The sequence below is a fragment of the Octopus bimaculoides genome, chromosome 21, assembly GCF_046866305.1.
Source record: "Octopus bimaculoides isolate indiv1 chromosome 21, ASM4686630v1, whole genome shotgun sequence".
NCBI classification, from domain to species: domain Eukaryota; kingdom Metazoa; phylum Mollusca; class Cephalopoda; order Octopoda; family Octopodidae; genus Octopus; species Octopus bimaculoides.
The window spans coordinates 2,116,060-2,130,466 of record NC_142948.1 but is presented as its reverse complement, the minus strand read 5'-3'; the positions used below and the strand labels follow the sequence as shown (position 1 = coordinate 2,130,466).

Sequence of the window (14,407 nt, the reverse complement as noted above, 5' to 3'; positions counted from 1 at the left end):
GCTAGAAACTCCCGGCTCATATGATTTTCGCAAAGGCCACTCTGATTGCACATAGTGCTTGTTAGTTGCACAACTGTCCCATAGGCATAAAAAGCAACAATATTTCGTGAACCCAGATTGCATTCCCATCAACATTCCAATCACCTTCAAGTCTCCACATATTTTCCAGCTGTAGTTTGTATAGTTTATGGCATTGAGGAGTAGTTGCATGTTTTCATTGCACTCCTTCCTGTGCACAGAATGTCCTATGGGAATGGATGGTTTCTTATTGCCATTGTGTAGTAGTACTGCCTTGAGGCCTCTCTTAGATGAGTCAATGAATAAGTGCCATTCAGCTGGAACATGCTCTTGGAACAATCAGCGAAATAACTCATCAGTGTTATTACTGTAAGAAAGTGGTCCATCAACAGAGAAGCATGAAGTCAGATCCCTATTTCTCTTCCTGAAATGAGTAAGACAAACATCTTTATTAAGCAGGCAAGATGCTAATAGTTCAGCTTTATCCTTTCTTCAATGACAAGTCTCTGACTAAATCATTTAACTCTCCTTGAGACAATTTCTGTGGTACATCTTCATTTTCAATCGTGAAACCTGCATCCACTTCAGTGTCTTCCACTGCAGTAGTATTTTCGTCAGCAAATACATCTTCGTCAGACATCTGAAGGCCATTTTCTGGTGGTATTGGAATAGGAAGATCATCATCGTTGTGTGGTACTGGTCTTCTTGCTGATTCCAAGTTGGGAGACACAATCTTATGCTTGGTCTTTACAGGAAACCCACAAACATTAACATTGCAGAAATAACAGTCCATGAAATGATCCTTTGGCTCTCTCCATATCATAGGTATTGCAAATGGCATTGCTCTCTTCCTCTTATTTAACCAATCCCTTAGTCCATATGAACAAGCTGAGCAGATTATGTGCAGGGCCCAACTCTTATCTTGATCCCCGAGAGAGCAGCCAAAGCATAACTGGTAGACCTTCTTGATTTCACTTGTGAAGGCACGTTTCTGAGCTTTGGTGGTAAATGAACCACAGACATGAGAAAATATCTCAGGACTGTGCTTGCAATGCCCTGACATCCTGAGTAGAATTTGATGATGATGATGATGATGATGACTTGGCACTTTAAACAGAAAGTAAGATTTATGAAAAGAAAAGATTATGAAAACAAAATTACAAAATGAATACAAATAGTTATAAAACAGGAGTCAGTATTTACCTGTATAAGACGTTTACGTGTAGCGATACTGCTGATGGGAGTTGTATACTTCTCTCATCTCATCAGAAAAACTGTGCCTGATAGAAGGAAACCGGTTACATTTTTGAAATCATCTGCAGACAAAACTCCATATAAAACATCATATAATATCCCTGATGAAAACTGGCTGTTGACCAGTGGAATGGATTTAAAGTTTTCAGCCCATCTTTTCAGAATTTCATCTCTGCTACTTAATAGTTTTGTTCCACTGTTAGAAAGAAGAGATTCTGTACCACCTTTCCTGGGGTCAAATACACCTTTCGGTTGCCATACAGGGCTCTCAGTGTGAGACTTAGCAGCCTCTTCCAATTCTTGGGCATTTTTTTTTTTTTCTGTCCACCAAGAATTTTTCACCTCACACAATATTTTCCCCCATTTAGTTTTCTTAGAGGGATATAAGAATCTGAGTGTTAGTGAATTGTTGCCCAAGGTCCATGCCTTGTGCCTCTTGTGCAAAGTTTCTAAGAGACGTTTGATTTGAGAATCATTCTCATCAAACGAATTTTGGTGTTGGCATCTGATGAATCCCAGAACTTCTTCAGCAGATGATTTCTGAGGCTCTTACAAACATTCTGCCACAAAACTTCAAGCTCATTGCTTTCCTCTATTTCGGCAAGCTTTCAATTTAAATGCATATCAGAATTCGTTGTTGTTTCTGGAATTTTTAAAGAAGAAACGGTTATTCTTAGATGTATAACTGAATCCCAGTGGCCCCTTAGTATTTAACAAATACCTTACTGTGCACCATCCTGTGATCAGGGGTTTTGTGAGTTCTGTTTAATCTGAAATCACTGCAATTCTTGTTCTTTGTTATAACACAATCAAGCACGTGCCAGTTACTAAATCGGGGATGCTTCCAGATGTTTTTATGTTTATCTGCCAGCTGAAACACTGTGTTTGTAATTGTTAAACCAAACTTAATACAGCTTCATTTGTTCTTGTCTTTTCCCCACTTTTTTTTTTCTTTAATCCTTATGTCTTCTCCTTCAAACACTCGTACATCAAAATCGATGGGAGCGACCATCATTATTAATGTTATTGCAACAAATATTAATTAGGTACACATGCTGCACTGTATTTGCCACAACTTGAATTTTAACCTGGACAGTCACTGTCCACATACATGTGTGGTTAATTGACTTCTTCCAGAGAATGATTTACCACAGATAGGACAATGATACGGTTCCTCTCCTGTATGAATACATTTGTGTTTAGTCAAATGATCTTTTTGAGAGAAAGACTTTTCACAGACATCACAGTCGTATGGTTTCTCTCCTGTATGAGTGCGTATGTGAACAGTTAAGTGACTTCGTAGGGAGAATGATTTACCACAGATTTCACAGTGATATGGTTTCTCTCCTGTATGAATACGTTTGTGCGTAGTTATGGCACTACTTTCAGAGAATGATTTACCACAGATGTCACACTGATATGGTTTCTCTCCTGTGTGAATAAATTTGTGTCTACTTAAATGACTTATTTGAGAGAATGATTTATCACAGATATCACAGCAATATGGTTTCTCTCCTGTGTGGATATGTTTATGTCGAGTTAAGTTACTACTTACAGAGAATGATTTTCCACAGACGTCACAGTGATATGGTTTCTCTCCCGTATGAATACGTTTGTGTTTAGTTAAATGAGTACTTTCAGAGAATGATTTACCACATATATCACAATGGTATGGTTTTTCTCCTGTATGAATACGTATATGAGAAGTTAAATCACAACTGCCAGAAAATGATTTACCACAGATATTACAGTGATATTTTCTCTCCCCTGTATGCATATGTCTGTGTTTAGTTAAGTAACCTATCTGAGAGAATGTTTTACCACAAATATCACACTGATACAGTTTCTCACCTGTATGTATACGTTTGTGATTAGTCAGGTTACGTTTTTGGGAGAATGCCTTTTCACAGATATCACACTGATATAATGTTTTTTCTTCCTCTTTCTTTACGTCATCAGTGAAATTAATCTGTTTAGACATTTCACATTTAATATTGTTCTCAAAGAATTCAATTTCCATAATTTTTCGTCTCTCACCACAATTTACAAATAATTCTCTTTGTTTTCGTTTTTTATTTCCTTCCTAACAAATATTTCTTCTGCTATATTTCCTTCCAACATCTGTGCTCTTTGTTGGGATTTGAATGTACCACAAACTTCATTTTTGTCCAAATTTATTCAGAAAGCCAAATCATCTTGTATGGCTATTTTGCAAATAATCTCAGCTCAGAGTCAATATTTCACAGTAATTCTACCACAGATTTATATAATGAATGGTTACGTTCGTTCTGTACGACATCTTCCGTTTGTCTTTAAAAGATGGATAAACATTGATGGATCTCAGGTAAATAATATTCTTTTACGCCAATATCATTTGATATTCTGAAAGAAAAGAGAACAAAATAGAAAATACAGAGGAAACTTAAGAAGCAAACATCTCATTACATTTCTTCCGTAGAGATAAACTGAAGAGATAAATATTCACTTGAAGAACTGATCTCATCTACAACATCCATTCCTTTGCAGGCCTAAAAAAGATGTGTGTGTGTGTGTGCTATCACATGGTTTCAGGTTCAACATGCTGGGCAGTAGGAGGAACAGCATGATTGTCACTGCACAGCACCTTATGCAAATGCCTTTCACTGTAGTCTTGGGCTAACCACCAGCTTCAGTGAACTCGGTAGATGGAAACTGAAACAACACTGTTGTATGTATTTCTATGTCTCTACATATACACAGATACATACGCATATATATATATATATATATATATACTTGCAAAAAGGACGTGTGCGTTTATATATATATATATATATATATATATATATATATATATATATATATATATATATATACATACATATATATATATATATATATATATATATATACACACACACACACACATATATAAAATCATTTCAAATTTAGCGATGTTGGACAAAAGTTGTAAAGTTTATATGCTAGAAATAAAGGAGAATGGGGACTAAACAGTGTATAGAAGTGACCTTAAAAAATACAAACTTTCTCTTTGAGTTGAGGTTAAGATTTAGGGGAATAACGATAACTGAAATGCAGAGTGGAAAGGAAAACTGAATATATTGAGGCAACAAAGGGCAATGTTAGCTAAAGCAAGTTTTTCAACTCACTATATTACATGTAATAAACTACCATATACGAATTAAGACAACATCGTTACTTTAGTAAAAAAGTTTTTCTTAATTTTCCTTCCTTTATCTTTGAACACATTAAAACAAACAGATGAAGTAGGAAGAAGACACGACCTATACAATGTAGATGTTGTTTCTGTTAATAATACTTACATATTAATATAGAGCCAATGACGAAGATGTCACGATAGATTCAAGTAGTCACAACTCAGACTGGACAATGACAGCTTTGACATTTTACAACAAACCTTCATTTAGATTTTTCACATCGACATCGTAAAGAATGTTGTATAGATTTCTTTCCACAGTTAATTAGCAATCAACACTAATTGGATCATCTTAATTGTTTATCAACAACAGCAGAGAATCAACAGAATTATTTTGGAAGTGTTAAGTCTTTAAATACATCCACGTTTCCTTCAAATAGATTTTATCTTCTAAAAGACGGAGATTTGATTCATTCTTAATGACTGCTTGAAATTCTAATGTTATCCATCGGGTAGAAATATTTCTCTGTAAATTACGTTCTGAGTTCAAATTCCGCCGAGGTCGACTTTGCCTTTCATCCTTTCAGGATCGATAAATTAAGTACCAGTCGCGTACTGAGGTCGATCTAATCGACTGCCCCCCCCCCACTCCTCCACCCCACAAATTTCGGGCCTTGTGAAGAATATTTCTCTGTAAAGTCTTCTGCAGTTAATTAATCCTTGTTTCATACAATTTCATTGACGTTTCCCAATATATATGCAATCGTTAAACAATCGAGGATTTTGGATATTTCAATAAAGAATTACAGACACAAATATAATATTTCAATAAAGACTTACAGACACAAATATTCGTCAACAAACAACACAAAAATAATTCGCCATAATGAAGACTCACCAATGTCCGGGGGGTACCGCTGAAATAAAAAGTACTTCCCTCAGATTGGTATATCATAATTATTTTTTATTTGATGCAAATTGAAAAAAACTTTCGTAATCTTCCAATTATTGTACGTATAAAATGGCACAAAATGAAAGTAAAATTATTTTACATGGGTTAAAGATAACAACTAAAGAACTGTTTGGTTATAATCGCCACTTTCCGGTATAAGCCGACAATTTACGCAGATATCAAAAAATGTCTGTTTTCTTCAATATTCAATTTATTTTAAAATTATTAAATTATTAAACCATACTAAGAATTAAATTGGAACTGAAATGCAATACCAATTATGGCATTTTAATGTGGACTGCATTTCTTAATTGTTAGTAATAAACATAGAAATGGTAAAAGTATGATTTATTTGATAATTCTATTTAATTTTATTTTTAATGATGGTAATTACATTATATTTATCATGTAATGTTTTTTTTGAGTGTAAGGTTGGGAGTTTGGTTCCTGGCAGCATGTCATATCCTTGAGCAAGACTTTATTTCACATTGCTCCAGTCCACTCAGCCTGTAAAAATGAGTTATACCTGTAATTACAAAGGGATGAGCCTTGTCACATTCTGTGTTACACTGAATCCCCATGAGAACTCCGTTAAGGGTACACGTGTCTGTGGAGTGCTCAGCCACATGCACGTTAAATTTGTGAGCAGACTGTCACTCAGATCAAATCAACCGGAACACTTGTCATATGTGATGGAGAGCCAGGCCAGGCCCGCAAATTTGACCATATTTCATTTCAAAGACTTGGCATCGACCTGCAATCAACTGGTGACCAAGTGTCACCATATGTAACACTTGTTCAAGATATCCTGCTATGATATTGAACCTGGAACCTCATCGTTGTGAAATGCACTTGTTAACCTTTTCAATCACTCATCTATTTTCCCTCCACTCATTTGGCAACAATCACACAGACAGGTCACTTTGCAAGCATGCAGTTCTGGGTTCAACACCACTGTGCAGAACCTCAAGCAAATGCTTGTTACTACAGCCCCAGCTCGACCAATGCCCTTTGAGTGAATCTCATCAATGGAAACTGTGGGGAAGCTCATTGTGTGTGTGTGCTTATGTATGTATGCTTTTTATTTGCCCCCCACAACTGTTTAAAACTAGTGATGGTTTGTTTACATCCCCATAACTGAGCAGTTCTGCACAAAAAATTGACAGAATAAATACCAGGTTTAAGAATGAGTCCTAGGGTTGACTTGTTTGACAGAACTCTTGAAAGTTGTGCCCCAGCATGGGCACAGTTCAATGACCAAAACTAGAAAAGCACTCGGAGAGTGAAGGCCTCTGCCAAGCAGTTCATTTCCACTCATAGACACGCATGCTGAAAATCACCCAATTTCCCAAACTAATACCAGCAAAAACTACACAGTTGAAAATCCATTATCCGATACTCATGGGACAGTGATTGTTGCAGATTTTTGATTTTTCTAATTTCAGATTTCTTTATTAAAAAAAAAAAAATTGCATCTACAAAACGGAACAGTTTGAGGATAGAAACCAGGTCTAAACACAATAGCTTATAGACATATTCTGAATGTAGTTCTATATAAATCTTTAATAATTTTTTTATACCCACGTTGTCATGCTTTGATTAAAAGGTTACAGAGCATAGATTAGATTACTTAGATAAGTTTCGGCCGAAGCTGACTCAGGCCATGTCTAATTTAATAGCACCACCTGGAAGAGATACACAGTCAGCTCTGAGGAACCGTAGCCCATTCAAGCAGAGGGTTATTGTTTTCAGAGACATATCTGGGTGTGGGTGGTTTATCTGGTATTTGTTGGGAGTAATCATCTAGGGATCGTTTGAATGTTGTGAAATCACTTTCCTCCTGTATGTGTGTCTGACACAATGTTGAAGAGAGCAGGGCCAATTGAGGTGAAGTAGTTCTGTCATAGTGTTGTGATACGACACAAACATTTCTGTAGTGGACGGATGGCATGGGAACCAAGCCCCGGATGAATTTCAAAGATGGGCAATGTTGATGGAATATTTTCCACATCATACAGATGATATAGAGCTTACAGTGGCGGTAGAGGGAGCAAAGCCTGAGCTTTTTGAGTCGATCCCAATAGTCAAGGCTTGTCATGTCATCCTCCGCAGACCTCCGCCAAGCAGCTCATTTTAAGATAGATATGCGAGTAAAATTACTAATAGAGAAACGAAAATAAACTTTGGAAACAGCAACACCACCATAGGTTACGTGGAAACGATGAACGTGTTTTCAAGGGAGATAATCAAAGAACGTAAAATTGTAATACTTCATGTAAAGTAAATATAACAAATGAAAAATCCTTCAAGAATCCATAAAAATTCCAGGATCACTATTAAAATTTCATCATCTGTTTCTTGTGTCATTACCAACTTTTCCTGCAAGTTTCATCAAATACTGCTCACAACTGTTAGAGTTATTTTGCACACAGACCGACAAACCAACGCCGATGAAAACATAACCTCCTTCCTTGGCAGAGGTAACAAGTAAAAGATAAAAGATAAAAGATACACAAACACTCACATATGCATATATACATAAATATAAACTTAGAAATACACATGTATACATCTGCACATCCACACATATAGAGGAACGCCCCCTCTAACATACACACACACACACAAACATGCATGGATTTTTATCACTTAACCAATGAAACTTATGTATAAACATGCTCAAATATTTAGAAATATATATGTGGAGGGTGGACGTTATATGATGCTGATGGTGATGATGATACAATTACATGTACATCCATACAAAAATACACATATACATACACATGAAAACACACACATGTACTCATCACAAACACAATCAAACACAAACATACACGTATATGCATATACGTATATATGTTTATATTTATATATCTATTTATAAATAATATACATACATCCATAAACACACACACACACACATCTTCAAGCCATATTTGTGGCTTATCTCTTGTCTGTTGATGTTTGTCAATGTAAAATAAGTTTTGCTTTGAAGGAGGTCACTACGGTATCAGTTTGGGAGAGAAAAAGAAACCGATCCGTCTCCCCATAACAGGTGGGAGGGTCATTTCACACACACACACACATATGTACTCTTACTGTTATCTTCAGGAAGACTTCATTGTTGGCTGTCCATTGTAGGTCGACGTTGACTGTTTTGTTTAGAAATTCTCTGAACGAAACACCTTTGAACGGTAAGACAATTGGCATGAACGCCACCACCACAAACTGCCCCTCTGGGCCTCTGTGCTAAATACCCATTGGTGTACAAGGGTGCAATGAGCTTGTAGCAGCTCACTTGCAAGTTGATACCCTACCATTGTCTGATGGTACAGATGTTCCGTTTGGCTGCAATAACCTTCAATGCATTGGTTTACGATTCTTCTGCTTTGTCAGTTATCCAATGTCCTGCAACCGACATCTTCTCTGTATCCTTGGTATAGAAGGCTTAGGGGTTGTTAAGAGCTGCCTAAGGTGCCACCCCAGTCTACAGACAAAACGAGCAACTTAATCTCCCTTTTCACAACCTGCCACTGATATGGATGCTGTACACTATGTATGTGTGTGCAGGTGTATATAAGTTTTGAGTGGAAAGAGGTTCCTCATTCACAGCCCAAGTGAATACCAGTTTATCCCAGTATTAATATACTTTGGATTTCATTAATTTCTGTTAGTATTAGTGTTAAAACTTATGAAGTTCCAGTTGTCATTATAAATGTTTTCATCCATTTGATTAAGAGAACAAAATTTTAATCTTCTGTTTTGTCAGTTATATATGAAAATTAAACAAGAAATATATATAATAACCTAACTACATCTAAATAGATAAAAATTGTAACAAAAATTTCACTGGCTGCACCAGACTCCAATCTGATCTGGCAGAGTTTCTACAGCTGGATGCCCTTCCTAACGCCAACCACTCCAAGAGTGTAGTGGGTGCTTTTACGTGCCACCGGTACTGGCAACGGCCATGCTCAAATAGTGTTTCTTACATGCCACCTGCACAGGAGCCAGTCCAGCGGCACTGGCAACGACCTCACTCAAATGTTTTTTCACGTGCCACTGGCACAAGTGCCAGTAAGGTGATGCTGGTAACGATCACGCTCAAATGGTGCTTTTTACGTGCCACTGGTACGGAAGCCAGACAGCTGCTCTGGCAGTGACCCCGCTCGGACGGTGCTGTTAGTGGTCCACTGGCATGGGTGCCAGTCATCGAATTTGGTTTGATTTCGATTTCACTTGCCTCAACGGGTCTTCGCAGAGTTTAGTGTCCAATGAAGGAAAGGTACGCACAAGTGGGCTGGTTACACCCCTGGCAGAGGCCATGGGTTATGGTCTCACTTGGCTTGCTGGGTCTTCTCACACACAGCATATTTCTAAAGGTCTCAGTCACTAGTCATTGCCTCGGTGAGGCCTAATGTTCGAAGGTCGTGCTTCACCACCTGATCGCAGGTCTTCCTGGGTCTACCTCTTCCACAGGTACCCTCAACCGCAAGGCTGTGGCACTTTTTCACACAGTCATCCTCATCCATTCTCGCCAAATGACCATACCAGAGAAGTCGTCTCTCTTGCACACCACAACTGATGCTTCTAAGGTCCAACTTTTCTCCCCAGGTACTTACACTCTGTCGGGTATGCACACTGGCACTACACATCCAGCAGAGCATACTGGCTTCATTCCTTGCGAGCTTACGCATGAGGCACAGGTGTGGCTGTGTGGTAAGAAGCTTGCTTCCCAACACATGGTTCTGAGTTCAGTCCTATTGTGTGTCACTTATATATATATATATATATATATATATATATATATATATATATATATATATATATAGGTGCTTAACCTGCACCTATCCACACAGTCACACAAGAGAGAGAGAGGAGGGGAGATAGAAAGAGAGAGAATAAAGGAGAGAGAACACAGAGATAGTGACATAGAGAGAAAGAGGGAGAGAGAGAGAGAAAGAGAGAGAGAGAGGGAGGGAGAGAAAGAAAGGGAGTGGGAGAGAGAGAGTGTTGATTGTTATGCTTGTTGTTACCAATCCCCCCCACACCTCCATAACTCATTTCCTATCATTGTTTCTTGCAAGCTGTGACAACAACAAGAACAACATTAATAACTACAGTGCCATCTGTAGCAGGAGCAGCAAAAGCAGCAGCAGCAGCAGCAGTGGCAGTAGTAGTAGTGGTAGTGGTGTAAGTAAACTATTGTGAGATCTTTGCTTACAAGTATCGGACATCACAGGTTCACCTCTGTTACCTCCAGGAATTCACTAACGCAGAACCACATCTATCCATCTATCTATCTATCTAGTTATATATTTATATATATAGTTATATACAAGTTTATACAGAAAAACCAAGAACAAAAACAAAAAACTTTGAGAAAACAATTTTTCAATAATTTACATAGGAATATCAATCGATCAATCTATCTATCTACACACACACACATCTATCTATATCTCTTTCTCTCTCTCTCTCCCTCTCTCTCTATATATATATTATATATATATATACTATATACATACATACATATATATATATATTCAAAGTTTTAAACAAGAGAGAATGGGTTGCAAATTCTGTGTTGTGGTCCTTGGTTTAATGATGTGGGCAGTGGTGAACTTGGATTTAGCTGCTTCGGTTGACCAAAATATGTCGAATTCCATCACCAACGCCACCACCAACGCCGCCACCAGCACAAATATTACGACAGGGGCCAGTAAAGAGACGACCACAGTGGCAAACACTACTGTGGCACCAACAAATAAATCAATAACCACAGTCATAACGGTAAGTGATCAGCATATTTTTTCACTGTTTATTAGCTTGTCTTTTTTTTGTTTTTTTTTTATTGCAATGTCTTGGCCCCAGGAGGAAAATTGTTTAAGGGTTGGGACATAAATATCTTATGGGGGATTGCTCCAGCCTTTTTTTTTTTTTGGCAGTTTAAGGTTAAAGGACGACTTAGTGTTTCATCCTTCTTGTTGGAGATCGGGGAATGGACAGGGGGTGGGATGAGGTCAATAGAATATTTTTTAGTAGTCAAGTATGTGTGTTGGGGGAGAGTTTGATAATCTTCTTCTTCTTCTTCTTCTCCTCCTCCTCCTCCTCCTCCTCCTCCTCCCTTGCAGAACTGGTTACTCCACCTCAAAATCCCACCCAGTCATGACATCTCCCGATCGACAGAAAAAGCAATTCCCGTGAGTTGGGATGCATTTGCTGTTACATCAATGACATGAGCTATATGCAGGGAAGCGTTATAAATGCTGGGTAAGATGAAGACCCTGATAAAAGGATCTATGCCCTTGATCTTGCTTGAACCCTTCCACAGCATTGAAGGGCCCTCCAAGACCAGTGATGTCAAATCAGTTAATGTTCCTCTTCAATAGCTGCGAGTGAATGGTTGAGTGAAAAACATAGGTAGGAAGGTGATCTTTAAAGGGGTGAGGTTTTGGGGAGAAAAAACTAGTCATGAGAAGGGCCTCCAGAATTGAGGCGATTATGGGGCCTTCAGAATGGGTATATCATGAAGAGGAAGGGATAGCAATGAAAGAGAGTTTCAGAAGGGTGAAGTTCTGGGGAGGAAGGACTAGCCATGAGAGGGGACCTCCAGAAAGGAGATGCCATGAGGAGGAAGGCGCAGTTATAGGAATACCCTGGAGGTCAAGATTTTGTTGAAGAAGGACACACGCACACACACACACACATAGATACACACACATATAGATACACGCAGAGAGGGGGGAGGTCCTGGAAAGGAAGAACCAAGCATAGAAGGCAAGGGTCTCCAAAGAGTAGAACATCACGGGGGAGGAAAAGCATCTCAACAGAAGAAGTATCCAGACTGTTCAGGTTCTATGGAAAGACACACACACACACACACACACACATCCACACTCCTTCAAGGATGTATCCCAGGCACGGATTTCATTTTACTTCTGGTAAAATCTGGAATAAATAGGAAGTAACAATGGTGTTTATCAGGTCAAGTGTTTTGGATGCATTGGCCCCGTTGCAGTGCATTGCCTCCTTCATCCTTTGTCTGAGTCCTCGCAAGTGACCTGTTGAGCCAAGTCCCAGTCAGTCCCCATCTTTGCAAGATACCTCCTCCTCCTCCTCATCTGCTGTGACCATATAATTTGATTTTTTTATATAAGAGAGCATCGTGGTCAATTGATGAATTTTATCGACCCTTTAATATTCAGGTTATTTTGAGTAATCCTGCATTATTTCATTGCTTTGAGATTTCAATGATGTGATTGTTTATTTTTAGAATGACATTGTAGGATAGGTGTGAGAAGCTGGATCTGGCCAGTTTGAACATAAAACAGAATATTTGGGCTGGATATGGCTGGTTTAAATGTTAAATGGTTAAGGTAACAAGAGTTAATAAAAAAAAATAAATGTTTGCCTTTTGAGCCACTCCAAGCCCATGAGGGCCCGTTTCCTGGTTTCCTGGTTTCCATGGCGTGTAAATTCCCCACCAGAACGGGACGCCAGTCCATTGCACGATTACTCCCTTTTGCTAGCTGAGTGGACTGGAGCAACGTGAAATGAAGGGTTTTTGCTCAAGAATACAATGCATTGCCTGGTCCAGGAATTGAAATCACAGTCTTACGATCATGAGCCCCTAACCACTAAGCCAGGCACTGTCACAATGAGAGTTAAAAAGAGGAGGGGAAATTCATTGTTGTCTTTACATGTAATTTCTTTACTGATATTTATTTTGGATATTAGATATATTAGTAAAATATATTTTTAAGTAGTAAAATTAGTTTATATAAAATATTAAGTTGTGGCATGTGGTTTAGCAACATGGGCCATCAGCCCTTCCTCCATGAAGGGAACATTGGTAAGCTGGGTTTCACTCAGAAAATCTAGCAACATGGCCAAACAGTCTGGGCTGTCACTTCTGGAATCATAACAACTAACAGGATGCATCCCAGTTTCTGAGTGAGATTGACAAGGACAAACAGACTCTCATGGAAGTTCTTGCAAAACAAATCCAAACTCTCTGTCTGTCTGTCTGTCTTTCCTCACTCTCACATCACACCTCTTTCTCTTCCTCTGTTTGTCTGCCTGCCAGTCTGCCAGCCTGTCTTTGTCTGTCTGTCTGTCGATTTATCTATGTATGTATCCATCTGTATCTCTATCAGTATTTCCATCCATCCATCCACCCATCCATCCATCCATCCGTCCATCAATCCATCCACCCATCCATCCGTCCATCCATCCATCCATCCATCCATCCATCCATCCATGTATCTATCTCGCTATCTATCTATCCATCTATCTATCTGTCTAGTTGAAACAATTTCCAATATACAAGTTTGTTTGTATATATATATATATATATATATATAGATATATATATATATATATATATAGAGAGAGAGAGAGAGAGAGAATGATTCAAATAAAGAGATAAAGCCTTGTATTTTAATCATCATCATCATCATCATCATCATCGTTTAACGTCCGCTTTCCATGCTAGCATGGGTTGGACGATTTGGCTGAGGACTGGTGAAACCGGATGGCAACACCAGGCTCCAGTCTGATTTGGCAGAGTTTCTACAGCTGGATGCCCTTCCTAACGCCAACCACTCAGAGAGTGTAGTGGGTGCTTTTACGTGTCACCCGCACGAAAACGGCCACGCTCGAAATGGTGTCTTTTATGTGCCACCCGCACAAGCCAGTCCAGGGGCACTGGCAACGATCTCACTCAAAAATCCTACGGGAGCCAGTCAGGCGGTACTGGCAACGGCCACGCTCAAAATGGTGCATCTCATGTGCCACCCGCACAAGAACCAGTCCAGGGGCACTGGCAACGATCTTACTTGGCTTGCCGGGTCTTCTCACGCACAGCACATTTCCAAAGGTCTCGGTCAGTAGTCATCGCCTTGGTGAGGCCCAATGTACGAAGGTCTTGCCTCACCACCTCAGCCCAGGTCTTCCTGGGCCTACCTCTTCCACGGGTTCCCTCAACTGTTAGGGTGTGGCACTTTTTCATGCAGCTATAT

General features: G+C 38.9%; 2 protein-coding genes across 4 annotated transcripts in view; one reads left to right on the top strand and one right to left on the bottom strand.

The window, feature by feature from the left end:
• LOC106879706 (uncharacterized) overlaps positions 1–14,407 on the bottom strand; it is a 34,900-nt gene that overhangs the window by 2,357 nt on the left and 18,136 nt on the right. Inside the window, exons 2-3 of one of the 3 annotated variants that reach the window (XM_014929391.2) lie at positions 5,328–5,346; positions 1,222–3,654 (exon numbers count right to left, since the gene is read on the bottom strand). In XM_014929391.2, coding sequence (XP_014784877.1) covers positions 2,369–3,292 — 924 coding nt within the window. In that variant the 5' untranslated portion in view covers positions 3,293–3,654; positions 5,328–5,346 and the 3' untranslated portion in view covers positions 1,222–2,368. Of the gene's footprint in view, positions 1–1,221; positions 3,655–4,595; positions 5,347–14,407 lie in introns of those variants that run through there. The other 2 variants (XM_014929381.3, XM_052975617.2) reach the window with 2 other exon arrangements.
• The window catches only part of LOC149131459 (uncharacterized), a 20,834-nt gene continuing 16,973 nt past the window's right edge, over positions 10,547–14,407 (top strand). Inside the window, exon 1 of the mRNA XM_089338790.1 lies at positions 10,547–11,177. Coding sequence (XP_089194916.1) covers positions 10,953–11,177 — 225 coding nt within the window. The 5' untranslated portion in view covers positions 10,547–10,952. The remainder of the gene's footprint in view (positions 11,178–14,407) is intronic.